At 43.5% G+C, this 25,871-nt stretch overlaps 2 protein-coding genes across 3 annotated transcripts in view; both read left to right on the forward strand.

The window, feature by feature from the left end:
* Positions 1–10,250, forward strand: part of LOC306930539 (apoptosis-stimulating of p53 protein 2-like) — a 64,512-nt gene extending 54,262 nt beyond the window's left edge. For both annotated transcript variants that reach the window (XM_079511559.1, XM_079511560.1), the window contains 7 exons: positions 66–217; positions 1,980–2,362; positions 5,347–5,484; positions 7,095–7,228; positions 7,738–7,904; positions 8,091–8,296; positions 9,067–10,250. In XM_079511559.1, coding sequence (XP_079367685.1) covers positions 66–217; positions 1,980–2,362; positions 5,347–5,484; positions 7,095–7,228; positions 7,738–7,904; positions 8,091–8,296; positions 9,067–9,108 — 1,222 coding nt within the window. In that variant the 3' untranslated portion in view covers positions 9,109–10,250. The remainder of the gene's footprint in view (positions 1–65; positions 218–1,979; positions 2,363–5,346; positions 5,485–7,094; positions 7,229–7,737; positions 7,905–8,090; positions 8,297–9,066) is intronic.
* Positions 10,251–12,900: 2,650 nt separating this feature from the next.
* Positions 12,901–25,871, forward strand: part of LOC306930541 (semaphorin-4G-like) — a 65,806-nt gene continuing 52,835 nt past the window's right edge. The window contains exons 1-2 of the mRNA XM_079511562.1: positions 12,901–13,106; positions 24,506–24,805. Coding sequence (XP_079367688.1) covers positions 24,661–24,805 — 145 coding nt within the window. The 5' untranslated portion in view covers positions 12,901–13,106; positions 24,506–24,660. The remainder of the gene's footprint in view (positions 13,107–24,505; positions 24,806–25,871) is intronic.

Below are 25,871 nucleotides of genomic sequence, written 5' to 3' on the forward strand. Positions count from 1 at the left end.
CTACTTGCTCCACGCCCACACATTAGACTATTACTAACTATAATGCCCTTTCTCCACGCCCTCAGCACGCCCACTTATCCCGGCGGCGAAGCGGAGAAAGCTGTGGCGGGATCGATGGCTCAACCTGGTGTCCCTCTGAGCGGCGGTGCAGAGAACGGCCAGCAGGAGGCAGCAGAGGGAGGACAGCTTCCACCTCACATCCCCGCTTATAGTCAAGGTTAGTGGAATGGTGTTGAATTTTTTTTCTTCATTCGTTTTCATTTCTATTTTGTTTCGTATTTATGTTGTCAATTTCAGTTGAGTTTCAACTTGTTTTTAAACTGTGTTTGCAAAAAATATATACATATATATATACCGGTGTGTGTGTGTGTGTGTGTGTGTGTGTGTGTGTGTGTGTGTGTGTGTGTGTGTGTGTGTGTGTGTGTGTGTGTGTGTGTGTGTGTGTGTGTGTGTGTGTGTATATATATATATATATATATATATATATATATATATATATATGTGTGTGTGTGTGTGTGTGTGTGTGTGTGTGTGTGTATATATATATATATATATATATATATGTGTGTGTGTGTGTGTGTGTATATATATATATATATATATATATATATATATATGTGTGTGTGTGTGTGTGTGTGTGTGTGTGTGTGTGTGTGTGTGTGTGTGTGTGTATATATATATATATATATATATATATATGTGTGTGTGTGTGTGTGTGTGTGTGTGTGTGTGAAGGCAGTGCTAGTTCTAGATGTAGGCTCTATGTCCTCCCGGTGGGGGCTCTTCACTGGCAGTGAATAGCCCCCACTGGGAGGACATAGAGCCTATTTCTTCAGAATAGATAGGACATTGATTTAATTCATGCCAAAATACTAGCATTTAGAACTATCATGCTAATATACAGAAGCCATTGTTCTTGAAACGGCAATCTCGTTTGAACATAACCCAAACTACAGTCCGATGATGTCATTTGTAGGCATGTTTGTGAACTGTCCACAGCCCTCCTCTGAGACACAGAGGCCCCTTTTCCACCGGTTGGTTCCCAATGGGAACCGGTTCAGTTCTTTTTGGTTTTTAGTCCATGAGCCAGAGTTCCAAAATTGAAACGTTAATTATGAATTGAGTGAGCAAAACCATACCTATATCAGATTGTTATCACCATGAAACTTCTCCAATTGAGTACTTACACAAAGACAATGATTTATTGTATTACACATTTTACATTTTTGAGTGGTGTAAACCACTCCTACAACTGGCTTTTGTGTGCAGAAAAAAATGAGCATGGTTGCTATGTTCAAAATAATTTCTGACGTAATTAAATCACACCCGGGTGAACTGGATGACCGTAGCAACCATGCTCATTTTTTCTGCACAAAAAAAGCCAGTTGTGAAATCACATCCGGGTGTGATTTAATTACGTCAGACATGATTTCATTACGTCAGACAGACCTTACACCACTCAGTTCACATGGGTGTGATTTTTAAATATGCAAATGAGGCATTATGTAGGAAAATATGCAAAATAATAGAAAATATGAAAAAGCTACTACTGTGGAAGGGTTATCATGTATTCATTTACTTGTATTGATCCTATAAACAATTTAATATAGGGTATAGTTTGCCCACCAATTTTGGAGCTCTGGCTCATGGACTAAAAACCAAAAAGAACTGAACCGGTTCCCATTGGGAACCAACCGGTGGAAAAGGGGTCAGAGAGAGTAGACAGGTTTGTGAACTGTCCACAGCCCTCCTCTGAGATGCAGAGCGATTAAGACAGGTTTGTGAACTGTCCACAGCCCTCCTCTGAGACACAGAGAGAGTAGACACAAATGTTTCCATTATTATATTAATATTATGAGCATTAGTTAGGACAAATTATATGAATATAGGTAATGTGTGAAGTGGTGAAGTAGTTTGTTAAGTTTCTGTTGACTCTACTAAGCTGGTCCGGTCCTAATGATACTGTCCCGTGTCCGCAGCCCAAAGCGAGCAGCACCCTGGCCCGGCACCCTCCTCCTCCTCCTCCTCGGTGGTCACCGAAGACAACGAGGACATCGTCGCACCTCCCCCGCCCTCCCACCCGGCGCCCCGGGGGCCCGACGCCGGCGCCCTGTTCCCACCGCCGCCCCCCTCCGCAGGAGGAAGAGGGCCGCAGGAGGAGGAGGAGGAGGCGGCGCCCACTCCTCCCAGCCTGCCCCCTCCCCCGCCGCCCCCCGCTCCTCCCGAGGGCTTCCTGGAGGAGTTCCCCCCCTACCCGCCGCCCCCCTACCCCAGCGGCGCCGAGCAGGAGGGCATGCTGGGAGAAGACTCCTTCAGCATGAAGGCACCGGAGGTCACCGGACAGGTCACCACACTGCCACCGGTACGAACCCCCAGTTCATTGATTGTTTAAAAATCACACCCGTAAGCCGCTCTTATCATCATGACGTAAAATAGACACTATGCCTATTTGCTCAGACACTATAATGTCAAATTCTCCATTGATTGTCAATGGGGAATTTAAGTGAGGGGCGCCTGGTTTGCTTAAAGTCCTCTAGTGCTCTAAACAAACATTTAAAAAGTCCATAGACTTGGCTACCATATGACGTAATTCCGAAAGCCAGATGTTGGACGGGATAGCGCGCCCCTCAAAATGCATGCTGATTTGTGGGGGTGCATGAATAAGACAAAGTCCATAGACTTGGCTTGCAACATGACGTCATGTCTGAAAGCCAGAAGTTGGAGGGGCTGCCTCTCGAAAAAAGGAAATCAATAATAATAATAATAGGGCGTGATGTCATTATTATAAGTGAAAAGTTTGGAAAAAAATCACACCCGTGTGAACTGAGTGGTGCAAGGTCTTATATAGCCTGATCAGCTGTGGTCTGACGTAATGTCAGTGACCATGGTAACCATGCTCACCTGTGCACGGACACGTACACAGGTACACAAACATAGATACAGACAAAGCTGGTTGTTGGAGTGGTTTGCACCACTCAAAAATGCAATGAAAAGAAAGAAAAACAAACACAAAGCAGACCTACAAGCTGAGACGTGAGCTTGTACGCCGGCATTTAAAAAATAATCTGTATTGCCACCCATGCACGCACGCACACACACACACACACACACACACAGGTCAACCAGGTGATGGGGTCATTCCGCTGGTCTGGAGTGGACTCCAGACTGTACATTGCTGATTGCTAACAAGCTGTTCTCAAACATGTTACATAATGGACTAAATCCATCCATTGTTGGGAGAAGAAAGCGCCCTCTGTTGCGTCGTCTCCCCTAATCGGCTGCAGGCTCTGTATTTCTAGCACCGCCTCTCCTCGCCGCGGTTTATTTACAGCACATTATGCCGTGCTGAAAATAACTAGCAGTGTCATATCTACACCGGTGATATAACGTAACTGAGTACATTTACCGTAGTACTGTACTTTCTATTGTAAGTACAATTTTGAAGTACTTTTATTTTACACAGAGTATTTCCGATTTTCAATACCTTTACTTTACTACTCCACTACATCCCAGAGGCGAATATTGTACTTTTACTCCACTACAATTATTTGAAATTTTTAGTTACTAGTTACTTTGTAGTGGTTTTTATACATTAGAAAACTTGAGAAATGGTACATTCTGCTTTTCTGCATTTTGATACAAATACTTTTGCATCAGTACATTTTCGAATTCCGGACTTTTGTAGTATTTCTACATTGTGGTATTGATACTTTGACTTAAGTAAAACACATTAGTACTATTTTCCCACCATTGGTCTACACACACCGTGGGTTTTAGCTTCCATTAATCCTTCAGAAGAGGGATTGACCGTGAGGTGGCAGGGATTACCCTAAAAGTGTCAACCAATCAGCGATCAGTGCTCTGACCAGAGGAGAGAAAAAATCACACCTCTGTGAAGTGAGTGGCGCTCTAATCATCGTACATCATCATCAAGAATGGTGGTCCCTTATTGGCCAAGGGACTTCCCACTGACATACATATGCCGATTTGCTCACACATATGACCTTTTGTCACTAACACAAACATTAAATGCCATTAACAATGGACAGAGTTTGATGTTTGTTTTGTCTGTCACTGAGCAAATCGGCACATGCATGTAATGTTATGATCGCGATGATGTAAGATGATAAAGCGCCCCTCACTTCACACGGGTGTGATTTTTTTAATGTTTATTCAGACAACACAAACATTAAACACTATACTTGTTTATAGGAGGGCTTAGCGCCCCTCAAAAAGCTGTCGGATTTGTTTTACTGAAGTCAAAGTAGCAATACTGTGTAAAGATTTGTTTTTACTGAAGTAAGAGTAGCAATACCTACATGTTTAAGTATAAGTATTCAAATGTATTCAAAAAATAGTACAAAGGTGTTGGCATCGAAATATATCGGTACCAAAAGTACTTGTTCTGCGTGTATCTTTTTGTAATAATAATCTAAATCTACAAAAAGTTTTCAAATAATCTTAATGGCGTAAAAGTACAATACTTGAGAAAATGTACTTTATTTATTTATTATTTTTCCCACCACTGGCTTTGCTATGACCCATTTCTCTCCCGCTCCCTCGGGTCCTGCCTTGTGCCCCCTAACCCCCAGACAACAACAACACATTGCATAACCATATTTCAGTGAAAGGGGTATGTGTGGTAGGTGGTAGCGCCCTCCGTTGCTCAATTGGATCAGTGGCGTGAAGTAAGAGCTTCTGGAACGAGTACTGCCTCTTTTCTTGCCTCTGAACACAGAAGCAGGCGGACATAATGGACAAGAACCCATAGGCTGTGTAGACTTAGTCGCTGCTTTCTTTCTTTCTTTCTTTTTGTGGTTGTTGCTTGGACTCCTGATGCCCGTGTGTGTGTGTAGTCTCCTTGGACTCCTGATGCCTGTGTGTGTGTGTGTAGTCTCCTTGGACTCCTGATGCCCGTGTGTGTGTGTGTAGTCTCCTTGGACTCCTGATGCCCGTGTGTGTGTGTAGTCTCGCGTAGCCAGACAACTATTCCACAATCTCTGAATGCTATTCAGAGTCTGGAACTACACCTCCCCGAAATCCGAGTAAGGAAGCTGGCATTTCCAATCACGAAAATATATATTTTTTTATTTCCATTTCTGCCAAGCAGCAAGCTATATCTGCTTAGATGATTTGGATTCATATTAGGATAAAGTTGCGGCGACTGTAAAGACAAAACGGAAGAGGGGAGGCTTCACTTTATATTTGACTCATGATCAGAGCTTCCGTTGCTCCAGACTGTATGAAGGAAGCATTTGAAAAGTGCGAGAGGCAACAGTCTGGCCACGCGAGACTACCGTGTGTGTGTGTGTGCCTCCGTCCTCACCGGTGTGATTGTGTCTCCAGGGCAAGAGGACCAACCTGCGTAAGAACGGCTCGGAGCGCATCAGCCACAGCATGAGGGTGAAGTTCAACCCGCTGGCCCTGCTGCTCGACTCGTCTCTGGAGGGAGAGTTCGACCTGGTCCAGAGGATCATCTACGAGGTGAGGAGGACGCAGCCTGTCACCAGAAAAAACATTTTAGTTTTACCATTAACCCATTTTGACCTGACTTCGAAATTTAAAAATGTCTTTTAAATCCTATTCAGTTTTCTGAAATACCTATATGTTTCTATATCAGTGGTGCTCAATATTTCATGTCAAGGACCCCCAGAAACTATATGTAATTGGCCACCGACCACCATCTGAAAATATGTAGTTTCAGGGACCCCCAAGAAGCAAAGTTGAGTTAAAACGTTCATTGTGAAAGAATATATTCAAAGATTTGCGCCACATTTTAACGGTTTAAATAGCAGATCTACGAGCTTGTAGATCTGCTATTTTTCAATAGTTAAAGTTTAAAATAATGGTTAAAACATTCCTGTCCAGAATGGGTTAATTGCCACAAATAATTGGGATTAAATTGTATTTTGTTTTTGTATTGTAATTTCTGTTTGCCTTTTAGGCTTCGTAATAGAATGTTGCACAGGGCAGATATGACAAATAACTTAAATGTGCAACGCAATTACTGACACATTTAATACATTTTTAATAATGAAAAATAACAGATGAACAAGTTTACAATGCGTCACAAACTGACACGTTGTAAACTTGCTGATCTGCTATTTTTGGAAAATGTATGAACATTTTCAACACGATTATGACGATTATCTCAAATAATTGCAATTATGTAATAATTGTGACAGGCCTATATTCACTTATACAGTGTGTGTGTGTGTTTGGTACTACCGTATTTGAATTATACTCCTCTTCTGGCAGCCCTGATTCCCTCAAGCCAGTTGTTGCTGGCCTAAACTTGAGTTATATGTGCATCCTCGTTGCCTCGCACCGAAGACGGTGTTTAAATCAGGCGTTAAGCTTGTATGTAGACAAAAGTCAAAGCCGTACAATTTGTCACACACGTTACCGCAGTGAAATTTGTTCTCCGCATTTGACCCATCTCTTGGAGCGGTGAGCCGCAGCCAAGGAGCGGTGAGCTGCAACCGTGCCACGCTCGGGATGATTTGACCCCCCAATCCAACCCTTTGATGCTGAGTGCCAAGCAGGGAGGCATTGGGTCCCATTTTTTGGTCTTTGGTATGACCCGGCCGGGGATCGCACCCCGACCTCCCAGTTTCAGGGCGGACACATATTAATAGTACTGTAGAACTCAGAATCAGATCAGGCCCCAGTGCCTGTACATTTGGTATTAACACATTTAGGCCTGACGTTGAAATTTAAAAAATGTCTAAATTCTGACAGTTTTCTGAAATACCTATGTTTCTGTATCAGTGGTGCTCAATATTTCATATCAAGGACCTCACAAATTATATGTAATTGGCCACCGACCCCCATCTGAAAATATGTTGTTCCAGGGACCTCCAGAACCAAAACTTTGAGTTAAAAACATTCGCTCTGAAAGAACATATATTCAAAGATTTGTGCCGCATTTTCACGATTTTTCAAAAATAGCAGACCTACAAGCTCATAGCGCGGCACTCGGTGCCGCGCTATGAGCTATTTTTCAATAGCTAAAGTATGACATAATGCTTTAAAACACCAAAAGGGGTTCCCGTCCTGAATGTACTAACGAGTCAATACGGCGCCCCCTGTAGGTGGACGATCCGAGCCAGCCCAACGACGAGGGCATCACGGCCCTGCACAACGCTGTGTGTGCCGGACACACGGAGATCGTCAAGTTCCTGGTGCAGTTCGGAGTCAACGTCAACGCCGCAGACAGCGACGGCTGGTGAGTGGCGGCCGATATAATTAATAATAATTAATTAATAATAATAATTACAACACATTATGAACACTAATGCAGTTGTGTCGTGTCAGGTGCTTTTTTTATGTCATTATATAGCCGAATCTTTTCTTTCTATTTCTGCTAATTTTTGAAAAATGTTTGAAAATATATGGACATTTTTCTACATGGAAATGATTGACGATTATGTGATAGGATTATTGTGATTATTTTTTTATTTTATTTTTTTTAAGATTTTCTTTTGGCTTTTGTGCCTATTGATAGTTACAGTGAAGACGGACAGGAAAGAGGGAGAGAGAGAAGGGGAGAGACATGCAGCAAATTAAAGGTCGTCATGAACGGGACTCGAACAGGCAACGCACTGCTAGGCCAGAGCCTATAAATGCCATTGTGTCATGCGCCTGGACCACTAGGCCAGCAAGCACCCGATTAGGGGATTATTTAATACTTGTGACAGGCCTAACTCTCTCTCTCTCTCTGTGTCTCTCTCTCAGGACGCCGCTGCACTGCGCGGCCTCCTGTAACAACGTTCAGGTGTGTAAGTTCCTGGTGGAGTCTGGTGCCGCCGTGTTCGCCATGACCTACAGCGACATGCAGACGGCCGCCGATAAGTGTGAGGAGATGGAGGACGGATACACCCAGTGCTCGCAGTTCCTCTACGGTAAGGCTGTGTGCATGCATGTGTTACAGTATCTTGTGTGTGTTATTATATTTGTGAGTGTCGGATGTTCCCACAAGTATAGCAGTATTTGAGAAATAGACTATTGTCCAGGTTCCCTCTCTCCCCCACTGACACCCCCAGGCGTTTTGACCTTATTCCCCTCTCTCCCCCACTGACACCCCCCAGGCGTTCAGGAGAAGATGGGCATCATGAACCGCGGCGTGGTCTACGGCCTGTGGGAGTACGCGGGAGAGAACGGCGACGAGCTGAGCTTCCACGAGGGCGACTGCATGGCCATCGTACGGCGAGAGGACGAGGACGAGGTGGAGTGGTGGTGGGCCCGCATGGGGCCCGATGCCGCTGAGGGCTACATCCCCCGCAACCTGCTAGGGGTGAGTCACTGGAAACAACACTACAGGCCAGCCCATTATAGTGGATCCATTGGGTATGGTTTCACAGGGCTTGACACTCCGAGTGGCATAAACTGAGGTCTCCGTCCTATCAAATAATCCCGCTCGTCGCCCAGGACGGAGATTAATCACAGGACGGAACATTAATGATATCATAACCGAGCGCACCACTAGGAAAAATCCTCAAACGTGAATAACTCTTGATCTAAATCAATCCGTCCAATTCTTAACCAAAGATTATGTTTTTGACGGCCCATCGCTGTCCCGTCGCTTGTCGCGTTGTTGTCGATCCCCTCTGGGGAGTTTTGGCTACATTTAGCTACTTCAAGCTACTTCCAAAATGGCGCGGAGCAACCTTGAAATAGGCCCTGTTTTTGTACGTTTGTACAAAGTCCATAAACTTTGGCTGGGACAGGAAATGTATAGTTAAGGCTCTCGACAAACATTAAATGTCCATAGACTTGGCTGGCCTATGACATAATTTCGGGAAGCCATATATAGCAAGGATTACTACTACTGTAACAAAATATAGTGCTTTAACATTTTCCAAAAAAAAAGAAAAAAAGTTTAGTTTTGACCCAAACATAATATCACTTTACCCTACCTTTTAATTCATATTGTATTGTTGTACATTTGGGTCCCGGCTGGGAAGGAACCAAATCCTTTGGGTCTTACTTGAGATGCAAAAGTTTGCGAAACCCCTTGATTTAACGTTGTCCCTCCCTTTGTGTCTCCTTTCTGTCAACCATCAGCTCTACCCCAGAATCAAGCCCCGCCAGAGAAGCCTGGCTTAGAGGAGGACATGTCCCACTGTGTGAGACAGACATATAGACAAACAGACTGAGAGGACACAAGCACTCACTGGGACGTCTTCAGCTGAGTGTGGACAAGGAGGAGACAAAGCAATCAAAATGAAGAATGTGGAATAAGACCAAACCATATGAAGGATCTTAAAATGAACTATTAATGAACACCACACTAATAGCTGGGCCCGGAAACCACAGAACTTTTCTGGTCTAACTGGCACTTTTTTATATATATAATGTCTCCACAGACAGGATTTCCACATCTATTTTTCCAGACCACTCCTCGGTGTACTGTACACTAATGACATTATATTGTATTTCTCACTTTTTTTCTTTTTTTTTTTTTACTTGTTTCATAATGAGATTTAAGCATCCGGGGCCGTTTATAATGGGACCCCCGAGCCATATGTTGGGATGTCAAATGGAATAGGGTTGCAATATTTTATCAATTACTCTTTTTTTTTTTTAATCGGATAGTCGAGAAGGGGTTAAAATTTGACGTTTTTTTATTTAATTTTTTATAATAAACTAAATTGACGAGTCTGACTGATTAACCACTTTAGCCCTATTTTATATGTTGTTCTACAATGGCGTTAAGCAAAAAAACAACCAAGCCGCAATGCAAGCGCATTAAACGTTCACATTTTGTGAACCAGTAGATGGCTATTTTCACTATCTTTGAATCAATTAATGGCATTAACTGTTGCACCCCTAAAATGGAGCACGCAGTATTTTACAGTAGAAATGTGAATTATTTTTGTTTCCTTTTACACTTTTTTCTTTTAGCTTACTGGTTATTTTCCATAAGTTCACCACACAGTGCATGACATGAATGAGATGATTATGATGATGAACTTGATTTTGTTACCGCGTGCTTTTTGAAAATGTCCCCCTTTCTGTTACCCAGACAATCCCTTGAGGCTTAGTACTTTTTGCTTTGGTCCTTGACTTGGCAACCATGCCTCAGTTTAGCATACACAATGGCTGCATCGAACAGGTGCACACACAAGGTTTTCAAACTGCGATTTTTTCCTCAAACCGCCATTCCAGCTTCCAAAATGGAACGCGCCGTGCAATGATCACCATGATGTGTTTGATGGTTTGCTTATAAAGACCTACTTGTTGTTATACTTTTGACTATTCTGTGGTCCATGACGCCCCCAAGAAGCCAGAGTCCCTCGTCTTCCCCACGCTGGCAATGTGGCCGAGATACCCACAGAAACACTACACGAACACAGTGTCACTGATACTAACATACTGCAGCAGGTTGTGTATTGGTGTGAAGAAGGAGTTTGGAAATCATAGCCAAGAGACCAAGGAGATGCTATATATGTTGTTGTTTTCACTTCATTACATATCGTTTTCAGAGGGGTTTGCGATAAGAGGGACGCTCTTGGAGAAGCACTCTTGATCCATGTTCAACCTTAGCTTCATGTAATCGGTCCTCGCTATAAGATGGCCCCATTTCCGTCTGTATCCACTCTTGACTCTGGCTCATTGGTGACTGCTGACTGTGGACAGTTCAGAAGCCTCAAGCATGCCTACCAGTGTTGTGTGACACACATCATCAGTGAGGGATTCCAAGCTAATAAGCTAAACTACAGCCTTTTCTCTTCCTGGAGCCATCCATCTTGTTTAAAATGACCACAGATGATGTCGTCATCATCGGTAGGCATGGTTTCCAACCATCCACATGGTGAGCATTCCATAATACGTTATGGATACATATATCCCCAGAGGTCCTTGAGGGGTCCCCGGCAAATAGGAACCAAATGGACCCTTATGTGTAACTCTTGAGAGCGTATTTGTACTACAGTGTAGATTGGGAGTCCTAGAAATGAGAATGGTATCAAACGGGCATCGGTGTGGCCTAACGCATATCAAACCAAGGGGTACTTGAAATTGAAATGGTCACTGCTTGTAAAAGTTACCACGGGCTAATGTGATAGTATAAAATCCATAGATTCCATACCCTCTTCAATCTGTAGTTTTTTTTGTAGCAACTGATTGATGCTGTTCTCTTTCTAATGAGTGCAGGTGCAGATGTTTTTTTTTAAGTCTCATGTTTCACTAAACCTGTCTGCCATCAGTTGATGCTTTCTAAATTCCAGACACCTCAAACGGCTCAACGCATCACGGCTGTCCACGCAGATATATATTTATTTTTGCTACCTATCGTTATATTTTCTTGTCAATACTGTAACACCACACACGTAGTATTTCCCACATTTACAATAAAAATACTTTTAATACTTGCACTGGCCATTTGGTGGAATTTCTCTTGTGTGTTACTTAGCTTACCTGGAGACTGGAGGTATATCTATAAAAGGTATTTTACCACGTATTGTTTATTTACTGTGTCACATATTTTTGTGTATTTGGTTTGTTAGCTCTTTTAAAAAAAAAAATAATAATAGCCTTTGAGTCACCGCTCAGTCGGTAGAGCTCTCGCCTTTGGACCACAAGTTCATGGGTTCGATTCCGGGCACCGGCCCCAGCTCTGAGTAGCACGGCTTGGGTGGCAGCAAGTGGTGCTGTAAGTAGCCTACTGGGAGCTGATGGTGTGTGGCTCTCCACCTCGGCAATCCATCTCCCAGGGGTCTAGCGCATTGTAACGGGGACAGACTCCATCTCCCAGGGGTCTAGCGCATTGTAACAGGGACAGACTCCATCTCCCAGGGGTCTATAGCACATTGTAACGGGGACAGACTCCATCTCCCAGGTGTCTATAGCGCATTGTAACAGGGACAGACTCCATCTCCCAGGTGTCTATAGCGCATTGTAACGGGGACAGACTCCCGTAGAATGTTCCATTTCACAAGTTTTCAAATGTATAAAAGAACATTTGAAAATAGAAGATCTAGCTTGTCGACGCATTGTGAACTTGTAGATCGGCTATTTTCAAATGGTCAAAATGTACAATATATATATAAGTACAATCTTTGCCTCTGAGATGTAGTGGAATACAATAATTGTAAATTCATCAGGGGGCCGGGGAGCGAACCGGGGACCTTCTGTTTCCTAATAGGTGGTCTCTCTGCCCACTCAGCTGTGTTTAAAGTGATGGTGCCTGCAGCCTGTCTAGCCTACCCTGGGCCTCAACTTGGAGAAAATGGAAATATCAGGAAGGTGTACTACTTACTGTACAATACATTGATGTGATGAAATTGGGACACTTTTTGTGTTGTTTTGTTTGGTACTGTATGGTAGTCTTTACTCGGTGGTAGACTTGCAAAATTACAAAGTGGTTTATACTCTTGCAATGAAGCTTTGATGGATAGTTTTAAGTATCTTTATCTATGTTCGTTGAGGCTTTAGGAGCAAACAAACAAATGTAGTATCCTATTCTTCACTGGGCCTATATGTCAAAACTATAGGGTGAAAATTGTAATGCTCTTTGTGTCCAGGAGGTGTCAGACAAACACCGTTTTAATGAATGGCAGAATGGGACAGTACAGCTGGTGGAATTATATCAGAGGAAGACAGACAGTCCTGTGTGTGTGTGTGTGTGTGTGTGTGTGTGTGTGTGTGTGTGTGTGTGTGTGTGTGTGTGCGTGTGTGTGCGTGTGTGTGTGTGTGTGTGTGTGTGTGTGTGTGCGTGCGTGCGTGCGTGCGTGCGTGCGTGCGTGCGCGAAAGGGTCCGAAATTACGCGAAAGGGTCCGAAATTGAGCCCCCGACCCATTGATTGGGAAACACTGACTGGAGAGGGCGTGCCACCTGTGTGACGGTGAGGATCCGAGAGAGAGAGAGAGAGAGAGAGAGAGTGAGTCAGTCAGTCACACAGTGAAGAGACAGAGACTGTAGTGTAGATATCTGGGTCTGTCTGTAGGTATATCGGGTTAGGTACGGGGGGTTTAAAGTCCATCGGGATTATTATCTGGACTGGACTGGAGCTGATCTCTCACCAGACCACGCACCGTTGTGTCAACTGCAGCTGTGTGTGCTTCTAAAGCTAAAGGAATCCCTCCACAACATCACACTCCAGGTATTGTCATAATATCACCTGTCTTTATGTTGTTTATCGTGTCTTAAAGACAACGGAATATAGCCAGTCAGTGGCAGCAGTATAGCCACTGTCACTGATCAGTGACTTGACTTAAAACAAATCTGAAACTATACGATCATGATACCGTATCTCTGCTGTGGATAGGTCTGTCGCTTAGTATGTCCTTTTTATGCACATATTCTTATTGAAGTGAATAAGAATATTGTGCACAGTAATTATATAAGCTATATACTCATGCACTAGTATGCAGTAGCCTAGTCATACATACTGACTGTACTGTGTGTGCTGCCTGTCACACAACCGTCCACCAGCATATTCACTTATTGTCTTGGATAAGACGAAAGCCGAGACAGTTTTCGTCTTATTCAAGCGTGTCGTTAGGTGGCTTATCTTATTCTTAACAATCAGTGCTTTGATGTTTCACGTGCGTTTTGCTTCATCGTAACGTTTCCTACGCAGGAGGATTCATTGTCTATGATGATCGCCTGCATGGCTTTTATTCCCTCCTCCCATGTTGCAAACTGAGCTACTATAGTTCTGTCGTGCACACTGTAGCCTACTGACTAGACTGTTACTGTACTTTGTGCGGGGTAAGTTGGGTAACTGTAGGCTATTGTATTGCAACACACCGCATTTAAAAGTTCCAACTGCCATTTCAAGTTCACAACTGTCATTTCTAGACGGGTTTTTTTGACGGGTATATTCATTGGGAGGAGGGTGGTCGACGACATGAAAAGGTTTGAGAACCACTGCTCTATTCTATTTCTATCCTATTCTATTCTGTGCTGGTCAGCCCTATCATTTCATATGGATAACCACTGACCCCCCCCCTCCCCGTGGATGTAAATGTATGAATACACTCAGTCAGCTATAAGTACCTCATTAGTTAACTTGAGTTAATGTTTTCATATCTATGAAAACATATTCAAACTGTGGGGCCTATTAGAAAATAGACCTATAGGGTCTATTTGGCTCCATGTGTAGGCCTACCTACACAAGGGCTATTCAACTAAATTGTTCAGGGGGCCGCATTGTCAGAAACTCGTCGAACGGGCCGGGGGCCCCTTTTTTTTTCTTTTTTTTTTGGGCCGGTCCAACTTCATTGGCGGGCCGGATTTGGCCAGGACTTGAATAGCCTTGGCCTACACTCTCAAGAGTTACATACCCCCATAAGGGTCCACCTGTTGGTCAGCTGACATTGAGTTAACCACTTTCATGTTGTAGCCCCTTTCGGGACCATTGGTTACCTTTTATAAATACAGAAAAGGTAACTAAGGGTCCCGAAAGGGCCTGCACTTCCATGGACCCTTCATGCATGCTGACATCCTCATTGTTCTCTTCTCGTCCTAAAGAGCATTTGAACCACCACCACCACTACTACTGACAATTACATCTTTTACTTTCACCAGTTTCCCTTTAACGATCCATCGGAGGAATCGTTTATTGTTTACTTGGATGCCCATTAGCCACAGTATACTCCCTTAGCAGCGAGCGGCTACTCTCCCTGGGGTCCACTGAGGTGAAGGGTCAGTTTAAAACACAGTCCCCAAAATGATTATTTCTTTCAATCAATTACTCGCCCCCCCACGGAGACTTGAATTCAGAGATTCCTGAATCCCCTGAATTCCCATTCAGCAGACGCTCTTAATCCAGACGGACCTATAGTAAGCAACACAAGGTAATGCATCAAATGCATGTCATCTAGGATCATAAGTAAACTAAGAACAGTAACATTATGTAACTTTGCCTTGTGTTTCTGCTCACATAGCAGAACAATACACCATTGTTTTGTCTCTCTGTAACTTGTTTTGTTTTGTTGTTTTGTCACTCTTGAGTCTTGACCCATCATTTCCCTCTATGGACGAATCCACAGAGGGGTACGTGCCCTGGGCGCCGCCATAACTGAGGTGTACCGTTAAGCGCAGCTTTACACCTCAGCCAGGTGTAGTGTAGCTGATTACTACTGCTACACCTGGTCTACAGGGCACTGCTCCATGGATTCGTATACCTGTGGTTCTCAACCTTTTCAGGCATAGACACCCCCCAAAATAATCATATTTGAACTGGGGTTCCCCCAAAATAATCATATTTGAGCTGGGGACCCCCCAAAATAATTATACTTGAACTGGGGACCCCCCAAAATAATCATATTTGAGCTGGGGACCCCCCAAAATAATTATACTTGAACTGGGGACCCCCCAAAATAATCATATTTGAGCTGGGGACCCCCCAAAATAATTATACTTGAACTGGGGACCCCCCAAAATAATCATATTTGATCTGGGGACCCCCCAAAATAATTATACTCACCCTGACAAGCACCTGGAATTGCACATTGGAATGGAGCTGTTGCCGTTTTGTAGGCAACATTTAGTTTGTCGTTTGTAGTTAAATCGGCACAATTGTTTACCTCTTTCTTATATTGTTTGACCAGTTTTTATAGTAGGCTGCCTATACTAGTGTGTTGTTACTAGAGATGTCGGTATCGGATCGGCCCTTATTTAGTCATATCGGGTCATATTGGTATCGGCAAATATGCCAGTCTAACCACAGATCCGACACAGGGGTAAGGGGTTGACACTATGGAAGGTAAATAAAATGTTGGTGCATGTGGAGTTTGCTTTCGAGTTGCCCAAACAGCTTGTGCACATTTGAGTGAGAATAAACACAACACAAGATATATAGCTATAAACACAATTCTCGGTTAGTGGACTTCAAAATAAGATATTCTTTTCTTTTTGTATTATTATAAATATTATTCTCTGGTATCGGTATCCGGTATCGGTATCGGCTAACACAGAAATTGTGGTATCAGGATCGGATCGGAAAGGAAAAATGTGTATCGGGACATCCCTAGTTGTTACTTTTGATGCAGTAATGTGCTCAGTCAATAGCATTATGGTGCGACAGTGTAAGAATATGACAGTGGTCTTTTTATATAACACAGATGCGGTTCATTCAGGCTCTGTTTGTCCGTCATACATAGTGTGTGTGTGTCAATGGAAGCACAGTTCAATGCCTTCGACTGGCCCCTTTTCTACCATTTATTGTTAGTTTCTCTCTCACACGCGCACTCTTTGTCTCCTTTCAGCTTGAATGGATTTTTAAAATTTCATATCTTCTCTGGGGTCTCAAGCAGGACTACTGTACCGTGATATCATGCTGTCAAGCCTATAGGCAGCTGACCGACATTCATTGATTGATTGACAGACTGACATCTATTGACTGACTGACTGACTGACGGACTGATTGACTGACTGCTGGACTGACAGGGTCTACTGGCGGCCCGTGGGCCACATGCGGCCCCCACCATCACTTAATGTGGCCCTCAGATTAATTTCGCAATACTGATATGTTATTGATTTCAGCTGTTACAATTCCAAACATGCAACTATGACCCGCTTTAATTACTTACAGTCTAAATTAGTAGCTTGCTGAGTAGTATTACAAATAATTTGTAATACAGGTGGGAAATTCCCCCCTGTCAGGTGAAAAGAAGCAGCTTGGACTCCTCATGCATAGAAGGAGGCATGAGGTCAGTCCGCTGCCATGAGAGTGGGAGAGGTGGTGGAGTTAGTTGCTTTAGCAGACAGTTTGGTGGTCCAATGTAGTTAAGAGGTTTTGTCCTACTACTTACTACTTTCCATTGGTTCAATATTTTTGAAACAACACACAGACGTAAAGGGTGTTCCATAGCACAGATTTATGCAAAAATAATCTAAAACCTCAAACATTGAGTTACTGTAGGTAGGTTTCCTCCCGACAGCACCGATACGCAGTGGTGAGTAGAGTATACTGTATGTTTTTATTTTTAAAATCGGATTATAACACAATATGTGCTCACACGTGAAAAAGATAGTAATAGGTGAGAGGAATTATGTGTCTAAATCTACGGCTGTCTGTCTGTGTACTGCTGTTGTGCGGTTTGCAAGGGTAGGCAGTAATTAAGTACATGTACTTAAGTACAATTTTGAGGTATTACTGGGAGTATTTCCAATATCCAATTATTAGTGTGGTTGCCTATAGTCAAGCAGATTGTTTTTGCACTCCCATTGTCGTTTAAAAAACGTTTAAATCGTGCAATAACTCTCTATTCTCCCCTCCGATTGGCCAGCGATTAGGTTCTCTTCCCAAGGCTTTTGTGCGCTTTGCCCTCATCTGATTGGACAGTATACGGTGACATACCCAACTCAGTGAAACTCTTCACACTTTTGCCTCTAATAGTGCGATTTCCTATAGAGATAGACAAGCACACTCGCAATTCCACAGGATACAGATTTTTCCCGATCCGATCGGAACGCGTATATGCCATATCACAATATCCCAAATCACAAACAATATCCAGTGTAATATTAAGATGGATATAATATTGATACTATGGATGTCCCGATCGTGTTTTTTTGCTCCTTCCGATTCAGGTCGTTTAAAAATGACGTGATCATTCTGCCCCGATTTCCGATCACGTAATCGGGGCAACCCTAGTACTCGAGGTAATTGTTTTTCCCCCAAAACCACAAAGGCTAATTTGACCTTTGGGAGATACACAAATAAGTTGGTGTGTCCAAAAACGTAGTTACTGCACTTTGGCCTTTTAGGGCAGCATAGTCTGCTATTCGATTTTTGTTAACATGGTAAAATTGTGACTACTGGCTCGCAGACTGATACTGTTGAATTGGAAGCAAGCACAGGTTCCAACTCACACTACACTTATGAAAGATGTTATGCACTATTTGCAATTGGAAAAGATAAAGTTTGAATTGAGGAGTGAAGATAGATTTTACCAGACTTTTACCAGTTTATTGGTCATTTAAAATAATCACACCTTATACAATGTATTCAGGGTATTTTTTGTTGACCAATAAGTGGTAGAAGTACACAATAGATAACATAATCGAAAATTGGAAAGAAAAAAAAAAGTTTTCTTTCTTTACTTCTATTTGTCATTTAAAAAGAAAAATGTCTGTAATTCAGTTGATTTACAACAACTTGTTGGGAAAGTTTGAGAGCAAGAGTGTCTGTCCTGTTGTCTTTGTTTTGTTTGTCTGTTATGTATGTTAACATTTGTCACTGTTTAACAGTTTTTAGTTTTTTCTTGTTTATCACATTATATACCTTTTTCATTATGTATTGTATTTGGAACATTTACACTACCTGTCACTATTATTCTTTTCATTTTATATTACTTAATTATCTGTCAATGATATTCTGAAGTTATGTCATATACAAAATGCCTAATAAAAACAGTATTAAAAAAAATTAAATGATCCATGATAGACTTGGCTGCCATATTGCGTAATTTTGAAAGCCAGGCATTGGAGGGGATAGCAGCGCCCCTCAAAAATAAATGAGTACTTCTACCAGCACAGCTGTTGTCATGGTCCTACAGCTGTGACTCTGTATGCCAGTGCAGGGCCCTGGGCCACACAGGCTTATGTTACGTTAGGATACTTTCACCCAGAAATAGCCAATCTGCAGAGATTCGTTCTTTTTGAAATAGCTGAGTTATGAAGTAGTAGTATCATGGCTTAAGTGCTTAATGGCCTCATTCGTCTTAGACACGCATGCAACCAACCACACGTACGGGCACGCACGTTGGCATCAGCATACGTGTGTATGTGTAGTATGTACTGTGCGTGCATGTGTGTGTGTGTGTGTGTGTGTGTGTGTGTTCAGGGTACGTAAAGCAGGCTGTCTTCTCTCTTGGTTTGTTTAACTCGGAGAGAGAGAGCACCAACTGTGTTTACACTGAGAGAGAGAGACAGAGAGAGAGACAGGCAGATGGACAGTGAGAGAGAGAGAGAGAGAGAGAGAGAGAGACAGGCACAGACAGACAGTGAGAGAGAGAGAGCACCAAATGTGTTTACACTGAGAGAGAGAGACAGAGAGAGAGACAGGCAGACGGACAGTGAGAGAGAGAGAGAGAGAGAGAGAGAGAGAGACAGGCAGACAGACAGACAGACAGACAGTGAGAGAGAGAGAGAGCACCAAATGTGTTTACACTGAGAGAGAGAGACAGACAGCAGACGTCAACATCTGCATTAGGAGGGACAAGGTCAATGATACTCAACCTGTGTGTGTGTGTGTGTGTGTGTGTGTGTGTGTGTGTGTGTGTGTGTGTGTGTGTGTGTGTGTGTGTGTGTGTGTGTGTGTGTGTGTGTGTGTGTGTGTGTGTGTGTGTGTGTGTGTGTGTGTGTGTGTGTGTGTGTGTGTGTGTGTGTGCGCGTGTGTGTGTGTCAGAATCAGAATCAATCTTTATTGTCACATCACATTACAAGTAAGATTACAAGTGTGTGTGTGTGTGCCCACGCGTGCGTGGGTGCGTGCATGCGTGGGCACTGATGCAAGTGATGACCGTCTCTGTCTTTGTCTCATATTAGCTTTCTGTCTCTCTTTCTATTTCACACACACACACACACACACACACACACACACACATGCACGTCAAGTTCAACTCCGTCTTCTCTTGCTGGAACACTATTAGTATTCAAAGCACCATATTGCACCATGCAGATCCCAAATACCATTCCGTACAACCCCCCAACGCTTCCCCCCCACGCTTGCGCGTGTGTGTGTGTGTTCGGAGTGTGTGTGGCTCCTTATCGTTATGTGATGTTTGAAGTGTGTGCTTGTCGTGTTTGACACGGTCTTGTGTGTGTGTTTGACATTCATGTCAAACAGCGGTGGAAAGTAACTTAAGTACATTTACTAAAATAATAAATACTGTACTTGAGTACAATTTTGACTGGAGTATTAACAGTTGACAATACTTTTACTTTATCTACTCCACTACATCTTCTGTTTAGTAAAGAGATGGAGAGACGGTTAGACGAAAGTAGCCTTGGTACCCACTGGCTTTTAGGTAGACGGTAGGGCTCGGTACACAGGCTTTTAGGTAGACGGTACGGCTCGGTACCCACTGGCTTTTAGGTAGACGGTAGGGCTCGGTACCCAGGCTTTTAGGTAGACGGTAGGGCTCAGTACACAGGCTTTTAGGTAGACGGTAGGGCTCGGTACCCACTGGCTTTTAGGTAGACGGTAGGGCTCGGTACCCACTGGTACACAGGCTTTTAGGTAGACGGTAGGGCTCGGTACCCACTGGCTTTTAGGTAGACGGTAGGGCTCGGTACCCACTGGTACACAGGCTTTTAGGTAGACGTAGGGCTCGGTACCCAGGCTTTTAGGTAGACGTAGGGCTCGGTACCCAGGCTTTTAGGTAGACGTAGGGCTCGGTACCCACAGGCTTTTAGGTAGCCGGTAGGGCTCAGTACACTGGTTTTTAGGTAGACGTAGGGCTCGGTACACTGGCTTTTAGGTAGACGGTAGGGCTCAGTACCCACTGGCTTTTAGATAGACGGTAGGGCTCGGTACCCACAGGCTTTTTGGTAGACTGTAGGGCTCGGTACACAGGCTTTTAGGTAGACGGTAGGGCTCGGTACCCACTGGCTTTTAGGTAGACGTAGGGCTCGGTACCCACTGGCTTTTAGGTAGACGGTAGGGCTCGGTACCCACTGGCTTTTAGGTAGATGTAGGGCTCGGTACCCACTGGCTTTTAGGTAGACGGTAGACTCTCTAGATACTCTATAGCAATGATTACTATCAGAATAGAGCGCTTTAATCTTTTCACACACACAAAAGAAGAAAAAAACTTTTCAACCAAAAAAGTTCACAAACACTACCTTTACTTGTATTAGAAGTGTTATCTTTTCATTCGCTCTTCCATGCCTGCTCTCTGTGATATCTCTCTGCATATCAATCAGCCGATCTCTCTTCGGTCAGCTGATTCGCTGTACAGTAGATCTCTGTGATATCTCTCTGCATATCAATCAGCCGATCTCTCTTCAGTCAGCTGATTCGCTGTACAGTAGATCTCTGTGATATCTCTCTGCATATCAATCAGCCCATCTCTCTTCAGTCAGCTGATTCGCTGTACAGTAGATCTCTGTGATATCTCTCTGCATATCAATCAGCCCATACTCTCTTCAGTCAGCTGATTCGCTGTACAGTAGATCTCTGTGATATCTCTCTGCATATCAATCAGCCCATACTCTCTTCAGTCAGCTGATTCGCTGTACAGTAGATCTCTGTGATATCTCTCTGCATATCAATCAGCCCATCTCTCTTCAGTCAGCTGATTCGCTGTACAGTAGATCTCTGTGATATCTCTCTGCATATCAATCAGCCGATCTCTCTTCAGTCAGCTGATTCGCTGTACAGTAGATCTCTGTGATATCTCTCTGCATATCAATCAGCCGATCTCTCTTCAGTCAGCTGATTCGCTGTACAGTAGATCTCTGTGATATCTCTCTGCATATCAATCAGCCCATACTCTCTTCAGTCAGCTGATTCGCTGTACAGTAGATCTCTGTGATATCTCTCTGCATATCAATCAGCCCATCTCTCTTCAGTCAGCTGATTCGCTGTACAGTAGATCTCTGTGATATCTCTCTGCATATCAATCAGCCGATCTCTCTTCAGTCAGCTGATTCGCTGTACAGTAGATCTCTGTGATATCTCTCTGCATATCAATCAGCCGATCTCTCTTCAGTCAGCTGATTCGCTGTACAGTAGATCTCTGTGATATCTCTCTGCATATCAATCAGCCGATCTCTCTTCAGTCAGCTGATTCGCTGTACAGTAGGCGAGTTTTTTATTCCTATGATGGGAGGGAATTTGGAGCGCTGTGATTGGTTGTCAGTGGAGTAGGAAGCGCTGGGCTGTGTTTTGGACCGCACACAAGTGTTTATGCCTACTAGTACTCTATGACTAGTACTAACCCTATCTCTAACTCTAACCTAAACATAACCGCAAGCAGGGGAGCAACGTACCCCTCACCAACCTTAATCCAAAAACTATTAACGTACCCCTCACCAACCTTAATCCAAAAACTATTAAAAAATCCGCGGTAGTAAAAGATGTGGCGGAGCGGTAAAACGAGCGCTCCTAAACCTGAGCTATCCTAGGAATAAAAAACTAGCGTACAGTAGATCTCTGTGATATCCTGCACATCAATCAGCTGGTCTCTCTTCAGTCAGCTGCACCGCTGTAGATCTCTCTCCATGTCTCTCCCTCTCTGACTCTGACAGAGAACATCATGCATTCTTCCACTTCAACGTGCAAAGCTCTGCAACACTGTTTATCCACGTCAGGACCTGGGGAGCCCCAGGGGATCCAGAGGGATCCTTTATGGGTCTGTAACTTTGAGAGTGTACAAATGGAACTCACGGGTCCATTTGGTTCCATTTGTACACTCTGTGTTAAATAACATGCTGAGGATTTTACAGTGTGGCTTGGGGTCCCAGATATTTGAAAAATCACACCCGGTGTGAAGTGAGGGGCGCTAATATATTAAAGTCTAACTCATGTTGATTTGGTGATGTAATGGTGATGTAAAACAAACGGTGCCAACACAAACATTAAATGCCATTAACAATAAAGAGACAATGAGGGACACCATGATGTAAATTTTGTTTTCCCTTCATTGTCAATGGCGTTTTTAAAACAAACATTGAACTAAAAACAAACATTAAACCTGTATATAGGAGGGGCTAGCGCCCCTCAAAAATAAATGGTATCAAATGGGGGTCCATGGCCTAAGAAGGCATAATTATCAAACTGGGGGTCCTTGAAATGAAAAGGTTAATTGGTGGGTGCACGTTTTCTGAAATAGAATACAATACAATACTTTATTGGCAGCAATTAAAAGAACGGTGTCACCAATTAAAAGCGCCAAATGCATTAAACACCAATAATAGAAGAAAAGTATGATTTATTGGTTTGTGCACATACAGTACTACTGTATAGGACAAGCAATGAGGCATGGGCTAGTCAGTCCAGCCAGGCGATACGTTTGTATACAGTAATGCATTTTATATAGTATTTTAACCCATTTAGACCTGAGGACGATTCGACAAAAATGTCTTCTAAATCCTGACAGTTTTCTGAAAAACCCATGTTTCCATGACAGCGGTTCTCAAACATTTTCATGTCAAAGACCCCCAAAACTATCTGTAATTTGCCCACTGACTCCCCATCTGAAAATATGTTGTCCCAGGGACGCCTCCAGAGGCAAAGATTTGAGTTAAAAACGTTCGCTCTGAAAGAATATATATATTCAAAGATTTGCAACACATTTTCACGATTTTTCAAAAATAGCAGACCTACAAGCTCGTAGCGCGGCACTCGGTGCCGCGCTATGAGCTTGTAGATTTGCTATTTTTCAATAGTTAAAGTATAAAATATCAGTAAAAACACCAAAAGGGGGGGCACAGTTGGTAGTGCTGTCGCCTCACAGCTAGAAGGTCCTGGGTTCGATTCCCGCTGGGGATGCTGTGGGCGCTGGTGGCGTGTCCTCTCCTCCGCGTCATCAGTGCCCATACCCGAGGCGGGGTTGGCTAAAGGGCCTTTCTGTGTGGAGTTTGCATGTTCTCCCCGTGTCCCATAGGGTAGGTACCCTCACAAAAAACATGCAGTAATCCTGGTCTCTAAACTGCCTCCCCCTGGCCAGCCGGGGCACCTGATGGAGGGGAAAGGAACCTTTTGAAATAACGTGTTCCTTCCACGTGCTACGTCCAACTAGGGAAACTCCCCCCTGTCAGGTGTAAAGGAGCGACTTGGACACTCATGCATGAAGGAAGCATGAGTCCAAGTCTGTTGCTCTCCCCAGGTTGGCGGAGGTTGTGTAGAGCCCAGGATCACATTAGATAATTGACACAGGGGTGAAAATGGGTTACAACACAAAAAAAAGAAACACCAAAAGGGGTTCCCGTCCAGAATGGGTTAATGCATCTGTGTATTTTATATAATGTTTTATTGTTGTGAACTGACTGCCGGTGTGCTAACGACCATTTAATGGACAATAAAGGTTTCTTTATCTCAATTAGGATTTCAATTAAGCCATGGGGTGTTTTTTATTGGTGTTACCTTGTTGTGACAGTCTTCCGCAACAGTGGTTCTCAAACATTTTGTCTCATTAACGGTACGCAAATATGTAAATCTTTCCCCCAAAGTTACAGTTCATCACGAGGAATAACTGGATAGTATATTTCGTTTTCATTAGAAAATAACTTTTATATTGGTGTCTTGCATTTCTATTCGGGGGAGAACATTCACCAAAAATAGCCGATCTACTGTACGACGCGTTGTGAGGTTGTAGAGCAGCTATTTCTGTTTAAGACTTGGTGTACTGTAGGCTGATAAAGAAAGCTCCAAGTACAGTTTAACTCGGGCCCGTTTTAAAATAGAGGGTCTGAAGTGATATTGACAAATGTATAAAAGTATTCTGAGGCACCCATGCCGTGACTTGCGTCAAGACAAGCCATGAGAAGTCCTAGCTGGACTACGAGACTTAACTGTGTTGTGTTTGTGTGTTTCTCTTGCAGACCTCAGCAGCCCTCCATCCGTGTGTGTGCGTGCGTGTGTGACTGTGTGTGTGTGTGCGTGCGCATGTGCGTAAACATGATTGCGTGAACATGTTTGCGTGAACGTCTTCGGACGTGTGTTTGCACCCGGGTGAAGGTGGGCGGGGCGGTGATCGATGCGTGTGGCCAGGCGCCCCCCCGCGAGGGGCGTGACCTCCTCGCTATGGGCGGTCCTCTGCTGTGTGGGCGTGGCTGGCGGCTATCTGTTCAGAACGCCCCAGGACCTGGATGTCACGCCGCGCATCACCGTGCCTATCACAGGTCTGTACTCTACTGTATGTTAACATCACCGTGCCCACAGGTATATATATATATATATATATTATATATATATATAGGCTATACCTTCCCCCACCTTCCTGTTTAACGCTGAAGGACAACAAGCTCCATATAGTGGGCCTGGATGGGCAGCATATGCTGCAGTAACAGCATGCTAACACTAGGGGCAGCAAAGGAGTTAATCGCGCTAAGAAAGTTAATCCATCGTGCGTCGACACACAGCCTAGAATAAGGATGTGGCTCAAATATGGAGGGCTATCACTTCCGGGTCGGGCGGAAGTGGTCTCTTCTCGTGCGTTTTTCGCCTTTTTGCCTGGCACTGGCCTCACGATCCCACCTATAGTAACGGGAGGGAATGTGTTAATAAGAATAGACTTTATTTTGCCATTTGCACAAGCGCTTAGGAAGTCTTGGAGCGCAGCTCCCAGGATCAGCATTAAAAAAGAGAGACAGTCAATCCTACATACAATCCTGGAATACTAAATAAGTACTTCACAATCTACATAAAAACAGTGCATAATTCAGTTCCTCTATGATGATTCATATTGTCATATTGACTACCGTCCTTAATGTCCTTGGCTACTAATCGCACAGTGGCAGGGAAAAAAGTGTTGCGTGTTGTGTGGGTGGAGATGCTCTCTGGCCTGTGGTGTCTCAGGTCGTGTCCCGAGTCCCTCCACACAAACAGAGGGTGAGCAGGATGGTGTGGGATTCTTAAAGATACTCTGTGCTCTCCTCCTACAGCGCTGTGTGTAGATTGTGTCCTATTATTCTTTCTACTATTCTTATTCAAGTTATATATCGTTTGCAGAGGTGGACAGTAACTGAGTAAATGTAGTTGAGTACTGTACTTAAGTGCAGATTCTGATGATCTGTACTTAACTTGAGTATAATATTCTTTTGATACTTATTACTCTTACTTTAGTACATTTCCAAGACAAATATTTTACTTTTACTCGAGTAGATTTCTAGGAATGCTGTAAAGTACTGAGTACTTTTAGTTGTTTTTTTTTTACTTCTCCACTCACACTATCCATGTCTGTGGCTT

The sequence above is a fragment of the Electrona antarctica genome, assembly GCF_951216825.1.
Source record: "Electrona antarctica genome assembly, chromosome: 10".
Classification (NCBI taxonomy): domain Eukaryota; kingdom Metazoa; phylum Chordata; class Actinopteri; order Myctophiformes; family Myctophidae; genus Electrona; species Electrona antarctica.